The sequence below is a fragment of the Eurosta solidaginis genome, chromosome 3 (genome assembly GCF_040869045.1).
Source record: "Eurosta solidaginis isolate ZX-2024a chromosome 3, ASM4086904v1, whole genome shotgun sequence".
NCBI classification, from domain to species: Eukaryota; Metazoa; Arthropoda; class Insecta; order Diptera; family Tephritidae; genus Eurosta; species Eurosta solidaginis.
This window is the reverse complement of record NC_090321.1, coordinates 74,551,528-74,559,893: the sequence shown is the minus strand read 5'-3', so window position 1 is coordinate 74,559,893 and position 8,366 is coordinate 74,551,528. Positions and strand designations below refer to the sequence as shown.

Below are 8,366 nucleotides of genomic sequence, written 5' to 3'. Positions count from 1 at the left end.
AAATTAATTGGTTTTCACATGAACTTCGAACTCTGTCGTATTTGCATTCTTCAGTTGATTATCAACAAAAGCATGACAATTTATTTAATATGGTGCCAATTTACTTACCCTTTCTGTTGCGATGATTCCTGGACAATCGGGCCTGACTAGACGCGATTTTTTTTTTTTTTCCTTAAGAGAGCGTGCTTCAAGCGAACCATATGATGTTATGGCACACCTTTGGTGATGCAACAATCAGACATTTCTGCTTCTAATGCTTCTAGGATAGCAGCAGCAGCTCCCGGTGGCGCCACATAAATAACAGTTTCATGCCGATCAGTTGCCTTTTTTGCTCTGGCTACCTATTCAATTTTAATTCACATTACATTAGGGGGACTCATGATAGCTTATAAACTTATAAGGTGTAAAATTATATGCATTTACACACGCTGTTATATGAACGCACCTAGTAATACTCTTGATAAACTGAATTGTCGATCAGCTGTTTTACTGTCAAAAAAAATTTTCATTATTATTATTAATTAAAAAATGCCAAGATTAAGTGAAAAATTAAAACTAAAACGTCTCTACAAAGATATTCTTGTAAATGACTTGCTGATGTTGGAGATTTCTGATGAAAATGGCGGTAATATTTGTGCTTTTGGCCAGATGGCTTGTGTAAAAACCATTTTCATTGCAGAGAATAAAAAAAGGAAAGAGGACGAAATTTGGGAGGATTTCACGTTTGCTATGGTAGCGTTCACTGAGATAAGGTATGGGTGTGACTTTGTTCACCATTCCGTCCCTAAATCTCACCAGTTTTTGCAAGACGTATGGCCTGACTTAGATGAAAGAAGGTTTCGAACAATTGCTCGAGTTAGCCGCTCAACGTTCCAAGTGTTGTATGACTTGATCAAGGACGACGAAATATTCAACGGTCCGCGCTCTTGCAAGCAGTTCTCGCTAGAAACGCAACTTTTAGTTGTTTTATATCGCCTGGGCTCAAGTGGAGAGGGTGCCACGATAAGCAAAATTGCGAGTTTGTTTGGTGTTAGCGATGGCGGAGCAATACAGGTAGAACTTAAAATTTTTTTTTGAAAAATAATAATTAATACCAAATCTTTATACAGAACATGACGAACAGAATATTTCAAGCCATTTTGAAGGTGAGACAGCAGTTTGTGTACTGGCCAGACAGTGCTGAGCGTCAAAGTTTAGTAGCTGAAACTTTTGACGAGTTGCCCCACTGTATTGGCTATGTTGATGGCACTGAAATAAAGTTAGCCGAGAAACCGCTTGACGATCCGGAAGCTTACTTTTTTAGGAAGCATGTGTATTCATTGAAAGCGCAGGCTGTGTGCGACTATAAGCTACGAATCCGTCATTTGGTCCTCGGCTTCCCTGGAAGCGTCCACGATGCCAGAATATATAACAATTGTAGTTTAGTGACCCAAGCTTCAAGCTTGTTTACAGGTGCACAATGGCTGGCAGGCGACAGTGCTTATAAATTAACAAGTACTGTTATAACCCCCTACAGATCCACCTCTACAGAAATGACTTCGCATGAGCGAAATGCATTTAACCGCCAATTTAGCCAATATCGAATAAGAATTGAGCATTGTTATGGTATATTGAAGGAGCGCTTTAACAGTTTAAAAGAGCTCAGAGTTACGATACGAAATGATCAGTCGGTTAAATTTGCTTGTAGGTGGATACTAGTATGTGCAATTCTACACAACATTGTCATACAGCAAAAAGACGATAACATTGACATAACCGACATAACTGAGGGTGATATTGGTGGCGAGGATGAAGAGGGGCCTGAAACACCAAATTGGTCTAGCAGCGAGGGTGAAGCAAAACGGCGTGCTATTCTAACTTTTATGCACGCATCACATTAACAGAACTACACATTTCTATCCTTATCCCTCTCTCTACACCTATAACCATACCAATCTCTCTTCTTCCTTTTTATTCCTTCCACTTACTCTCTTGTTCTTCTTCCTCTTCATCTCCCCAATTTTCATCCTCCCACCAATTTTTCTCCGTCTTTTCCACTGCCTCTGTTTCTTATCCTATCCTTATTCCTATTCCTGTTCTAATTTTTATTTCTATTCCCCTCACTCTCTCTACAAAATCACACACACACATTAATTTTTGCTATATGTTTGGAAAACTCCACAATCCATTTTGTAATTATTCATATTTATTAATTTTTAAAATTCATTGCATTTGAATTCGCTTTTATTTTGTAATAAAAAATTTTAAATTAAAGAACTGAAAATGTGAAATTTCATTAAACAAAAATACGATTGCACTGAAATTTTTAGTTTCTTTAAAAAGTGCTGATATAGGCAGAGTTGTTGCCATTAATATCTGATTAAATATAATTAAGTAATTCATTTTCTAAAAATTTATATTACCCTAAAAAAACAAACAAAATCATTTTACTAACATATTTTTTGTTCAACAAAGCAGGTAAATTAATAGTCGTGAATCTAGCTGTCAGAAAATTACTTTTATTCATAGTTGAACAAAATGCATTAGGTTTTAATTTCTACTACCACTAAATTTTTTGATTTAAATTAAATTTTCCACTACCATTATAATTTTAGTGTAACGTTCTCTACCAGCATTAAATTTTTTACCATTAAAAAATTAAGTAGTAGTCCAAATTGTTTTCATTACCATGAAAAAATTTAGTGGTAGTGGAAATTTAAATCTAATGCATTGTTCCCAACTATGCCATCATAGTATCATAGCTAAACTTTTTCTCGATGGGCTTCACTATGACAATAAGCAGTGTGTCCGTCTGCTTGGTTAAAATACAAGAATGAAACTACTTAAGCTTACAATCAATTTCATACTTCTTCAATCTTTCCTGACTTTCTAATTTTAATTTTTCAATTTGTAATTTCTCTTCTTTTTGTATTTAAAGTTCCATCTTTCTTAATTCAATTTGATTTTTTAATTCAAGCTCTTTTAGTTGTACTTTATTTTTTTCCCTTTCCCTCTCAAGCTCTAGTTTTTGAACTTCTAACTCCAGTTTTTTTTCTTGAATAAGAAGAAGGTCGTTAAAGGTGTTAGTAGTAGGCATTTTTTTCCGTTTGTTTTTTCGTTGTTGAATCGGTGATAACGTTCTGGTTTGTGGCAATTTATGCTCAAAAGTGCTATGTTGTGTATTGACCGGTTTTGCATTACACATTCTGTTCTGCTTGTGTTGCGTTAAATCAACACTACTTTGAAGACAAAGAGGCTCAGGAGTACTAGTTTGGCTTCTGGCGACAGGCTCAAAGACGTAGTCCTGTTCTGGTTCTGTGTCCGTGACATAGGAAATTAAGTAGGAATGGTCGATTGTCATTTGCGTATCAATTTGGCTGTCGAAAATAAACGGCGGGCTTACATTTTTGCGCTGCCCAAATATATCAGCAAGCATATCGAAATTTGGGCATATTTTTTGTATGTATGCTGTCACACTAGACTCGTCACCACTGGCCAACAAACCAGACCCCGTCTTGTTCTTCCAATCGAGAGCAGACACGTACGATGCCTTGAGGTATCTCATTTTGCATTTTAATGACATCCATTCTATTTGTCTTAGACTGCTTGCCATTGATTTTATTCTTGTGTAGAAGCGTTCGGCTGTCGGCTTCTGAAATAGCAAAATATTTGAATATAAGTATTTACATCATTTTGCCAAAGTAGGTAGACCATAGAATCCTAGTAAAAGAATCACAAAATCAACGTACATACATACGGCCACAATTATGCACATGTACATATGTATACAACAGACTGTCCCAGCCTGAACGGCGATATTTAGTTGAAACATGTAACAGCAACGCTGGGTCAGTGCAAGTTGGCATAAAATACGCAATAAACAATCACATATAAATATGTAAAGAAATATGCGACACATTGCTCCTGGCCAAGGCTGGTAAATATTGCAGCTAAATTGAAAGTTAGTCGAGCTGGTGGCAGCAATATTGGGCAGGTTAATTCGACTACCGCATATGTTAAACTTTAAACAGATTACTTTAAGTTATCAGCAATTAATGCACTCAAAACAATTGTATACATACCTCAAAAGACTCCGGCCGGCCTCTAGTTGCGTCAGCAACTGCTTCAATTAAATCCATATTTTCTGATTCTGTCCATCGGTGTGATGGATTTACTCTTCTTCGTTTGGATTTTTGTTTTGTGTTCTGAAATACAATAGATTATATATAAAAATGGAAAAATTACAAAAGAATTGTTTATTTTACCTCCTCCATTGCTTGAATTAACTTTTTAGCAAACGCAAATAGTTTTTATCAGCTGTTATGTCTGCAAGGTTGCATTCCTTTGAGTTTATCACGTTTACACGGTAAAATGTGCGCGTAAATTTATACAAATCGTGTAAATGATTTTTCATACAAAATTTGACAGCTCGTGCGTAAACTAGATAAATTTATACGTTTACACACTTTATAAGGCATTTATACGGTTACATGAGTCCCCCTATTATCTACTATTGCAATTTTTAATCAATACAAATCAATATAAATTACCGAAGCAAATACTAGCAAACCAAGATGCGTAGTTCCCCCCTTTTTTAGGGAAATACATCCAACCAGTTTGGTACCGTATTCCAAAGCATGTTGGTGGTAAAGTACCTTGTATCCTTGGCAAATGACACGTGAATCTGCATTTAATTGTAGATTTCCCCTGATTTTGGCATATTCTGAGCTGCATAGCAACCCGGTGGAGATGCTATCTATTAGAATAATATAACATTATTTTATTATTTAAAAATGTACATACGTATGAATGAAAATCAGGTAATAGTGTAGTTTACGGTACCCACCCTAAAGTTGGGCCAAGATTTTCGAGTGAGGTATCAAAAGACGCGTATTAATTTCGAGAACAATAATCCGAAGGCGGAAAAGAGAAATTTTATCTCTGCCCGGAGATATTTGTGTTGTGTTTCTACCATTTGGAATTCAATTCACACTTTATTAAGTTAACTAATTACAATAATTATAAAAAATGAAAAGTATAAAGGTTATGATATAAAAGATGTGCAAAACGCGTTCTCGACCAACATTCTTTCAACTGTCAAAAACGTTCAGTGTTCATGTGTGTATATGATAGTATGATAACTTGCAGGGTTGTATTTGTATCCAACACCTCCCCTGTTGAGTGATGATTTCCTTCTAAGAGGCTTCTCAGTTCGGTGAGTATCTCTGCACAGGTTTACGTAGACGGCCGGTCCTTCTAGGTGTTGCGCTTGAGAGTGAATCGACCCCAGTAGAGGGTGTAGGTAGTGGTTGCCTTTGCCTTTCTGTTGCATTCACTGCATTTTCGTTAGAATCCGTTGCACCACCATCTTTATGTGGTTCGTCCTCGTATAACCCAAATGCTTCCGCTAGTGAGCACTTATTCGTCGGCTCTTCTGAAGGTATATCTTCATTTCCCCGTTTGCGGATTTGGTTTGCATGTGCACGGATAACTCTTCCGTTGCTCAATCTCAAGTTGTACATGACCGTACCAACTCTTTCTATGATTTGGGCGGGCTCCTACTCAAACTTGTTATGATGATGTATTGTGACGTAAACCGGTTGCTGTGGTACAAAATCAGAATGTTTAGCACCATGTTTCTTATTAAATTGCTTTTGCATATTTTGTTTTTGTATGCTTGTTTGCGGTCCAGCTTGTTTGGAATTGCTGGGCAATATCAGGTTTAACGGAATTCGTATGTTGCGACCGAATAAAGCCTCAGCTGGTGATGTCTGGTTTGGTGTGTTTTTGTTCGGGTCGATCGGTAAACCTGGAGAAATGATTGTAAATTTTGGACTGTATTTCCCTCTCCTTTTAATTTCTTTAACGCTCTTTTAAATGTGTCCACGAATCGCTCCGCTTGTCCGTTGGACATAGGATAATACGGGCTGGATCGAAGATGTTCGATTCCATTTGTTTCCAGGAATCTTTCAAATTGCGTGCTTACAAATTGCGATCCGTTGTCCGAAACGATGCATTTTGGTATGCCCAGTCTACAGAAAACTTCATTCAGCATTTCGATTGTTTTGGTGCTAGAAATGCTTGTTGTTTGAATTATCTTAGGCCACTTTGAGTACGCGTCTACAATGATGAGAAAGTAGTTATTATCTAATGGACCTGCGTAGTCAACATGTAGTCGTTCCCAAGCTTCTGAAGGAGTAGGCCATGCCTTTAGAAGTGTCTTAGTCGGTCGTTTTGCTGCTGATGCACACCTGCTGTAGTTTCGTACCAGGGAGACAATATCATCATCGATATTGGGCCAGTACACGAAACTTCTCGCTACCGATTTTGTGCGTTCGATGCCTGGGTGTCCTTTATGTATTTGTTTCAACACTCTCCTTCGCAGTTTTGCTGGTACGACTATACGGTTTCCAAACATCAGGCATCCTTCAACCACGCTGAGATTGTCTTTACGATAAAACAATTTTTTAATTCATCCGTGCCTTCTATAGTATTTGGCCAACCGTCGTTTACAAAATCCATGACTGTTTGTAGTGTTGAGTCTTTGAGCGACTCATACGAAACCATTTTATGAGTAATGGGTAACTTTGCCATAGAATCTGAAAGTATTTGGCGAACTTCATTTTCCAGGCGGATTGAAGCTATGACATAATCTTCTGACGGTGTAATATTTTTATTCATTAGCCGGGATAAAACGTCTGCGTGACCAAAGTTGTTTGTGGATACGTAGCTTATGTCGAAGTCATAAGCTAATAGTTTTATTGCCCATCGCTGCAATCTGTTCGCTTGATGTACAGCGATACCTTTTTTGTTACCGAAGATAGCCAGTAAAGGTTTGTGATCCGTTTGTAGTTTGAATTTGCGTCCAAAAATCATTTTATGGAATTTGGTGAGCGCAAAAACTATAGCGAGACCCTCTTTTTCGATTTGGCTGTACGCTCTCTCTGCTTCAGTTAGCGATCGTGACGCATGGCATATTGCCTTTACTGAACCATCGGGATACTCGTGTAAGATACATGCTCCGAGGCCGTAGTTTGATGCGTCTGCCGCCACAATTATGTCCAGTTTTGGGTCAAAATGTGTCAAAAGATTCGAAGATAAAATACTTTTGAGCTGGTTAAAACAGTCGCGGTGTTTTTGTGTCCATACCCATTTAACGTTTGCCTTCAGGAGACTATCTAAAGGTCCTCGATAGGTACGTAAGTGCTTTATAAATTTACCATAAAAATTGATTGCACCTAAAAATGATCGTAATTCCGATAAATTGTTTGGTTCGGGCATCTGTGTTATAGCTGATATGCGTGCTGGATCTGGCTGTATGCCCTCTTCATTTATAATAAACCCAAGGTATTTTATTTGATTTGCATAAAATTTGCATTTATCGAACTTAAGTTTGAATCCGAACTCTTGTATGCGTTTCAATACATTGTGTAATTTTCTATCGTGATCGTCTTGACTTACACCTGCTACGAAAATGTCGTCGATGTATGCCGCTACTCCATTCAGTCCCGCTAACATTTTGTCCATAATTTGCTGGAATATTGTCGGAAACGATTTAACACCGAATACCATTCGATTGTATCGAAAAAGTCCTAAATGCGTATTTATAGTGAGTAGATGTTTAGAATCATCGTCGACTTCAACTTGTAGAAATGCGTCTGAAAGATCGATGTGGCTGAAAACCTTCGCTTTAGCTAACCGTGCGAATAGATCATCCGGTAATGGTAGTGGATACTGATGCATTTCTAACGCGTTGTTAAGCCCTGTTGAAAAATCGCCGCATAATCGTACGCTTCCATTTGCTTTCCTGGTTACCACGATGGGCACAGCCCAGTCTGAATTATTGACTGGTGTGATGACATTTATGTCTTGAAGCCGTTGGAGTTCCGCTTCAACTAGTCCTTGTATGGCGTAAGTGACTGGTTGTTTAGGTCGAAAAATCGGTTGCTGGTTTGGCTTGATAGCCAGATGTGCTTTTGCTTTCGTACACAACCCAAGACTCTCGTCGAAAACATATGGAAATAAATTTTTGAGATGTTTTATATTGTTATCGGTTTTAACACTTTGCAATAAGTGAATTTATTGGCTCCTTGTCGAACTCCAAAGCTGCGATCCAGTCTAGACCTAGAACGTTTAAGTTTTTTACGGGCGTGAGATAGCATGTTGCAGTTGTTTTCTTCCTTTTGAATTTTGCTGAACATGTAAATTGTGCTGATAATGGTAATTTGCCAGTTGCGCTACGAGCTGTGTTACTGGGCTTTGTTGTATTGCTCACGTGAAGCTGTTTGAAAATATTTTCCGATATTATTGTTATGTCTGACGCTGTGTCAAATTGTAGATCAATTGGGAACTCGTTTATGTGTACGCGAATGTATTTTCTACTGTTC

General features: G+C 37.8%; 2 protein-coding genes across 6 annotated transcripts; one reads left to right on the top strand and one right to left on the bottom strand.

The window, feature by feature from the left end:
• The first annotated feature begins 410 nt into the window (after window positions 1–410).
• On the top strand, window positions 411–2,261 carry LOC137246459 (putative nuclease HARBI1). Of its 2 annotated transcripts, XM_067777553.1 has the most exons (3): window positions 411–625; window positions 680–1,053; window positions 1,110–2,261. In XM_067777553.1, the coding sequence occupies exons 1-3, from the start codon at window positions 529–531 to the stop codon at window positions 1,878–1,880; spliced, it is 1,242 nt and encodes a 413-aa protein (XP_067633654.1). In that variant the 5' UTR covers window positions 411–528; the 3' UTR covers window positions 1,881–2,261. The 2 variants fall into 2 exon arrangements, with proteins under 2 accessions (XP_067633654.1, XP_067633653.1); XM_067777552.1 differs by having other exon boundaries at window positions 411–1,053.
• LOC137246460 (uncharacterized) lies at window positions 1,635–5,213 on the bottom strand. 4 transcript variants are annotated; one of them, XM_067777557.1, is made up of 6 exons: window positions 4,826–5,213; window positions 4,635–4,735; window positions 4,245–4,419; window positions 4,062–4,184; window positions 3,729–4,000; window positions 1,635–3,631 (listed from the first exon to the last, which is right to left on the bottom strand). In XM_067777557.1, the coding sequence occupies exons 3-6, from the start codon at window positions 4,251–4,253 to the stop codon at window positions 3,598–3,600; spliced, it is 438 nt and encodes a 145-aa protein (XP_067633658.1). In that variant the 5' UTR covers window positions 4,254–4,419; window positions 4,635–4,735; window positions 4,826–5,213; the 3' UTR covers window positions 1,635–3,597. The 4 variants fall into 4 exon arrangements, with proteins under 4 accessions (XP_067633658.1, XP_067633655.1, XP_067633656.1 ...); XM_067777554.1 differs by lacking the exon at window positions 3,729–4,000 and having other exon boundaries at window positions 4,826–5,204; XM_067777555.1 differs by lacking the exon at window positions 3,729–4,000 and having other exon boundaries at window positions 4,245–4,321; window positions 4,826–5,204.
• Between the last annotated feature and the right edge of the window lie 3,153 nt (window positions 5,214–8,366).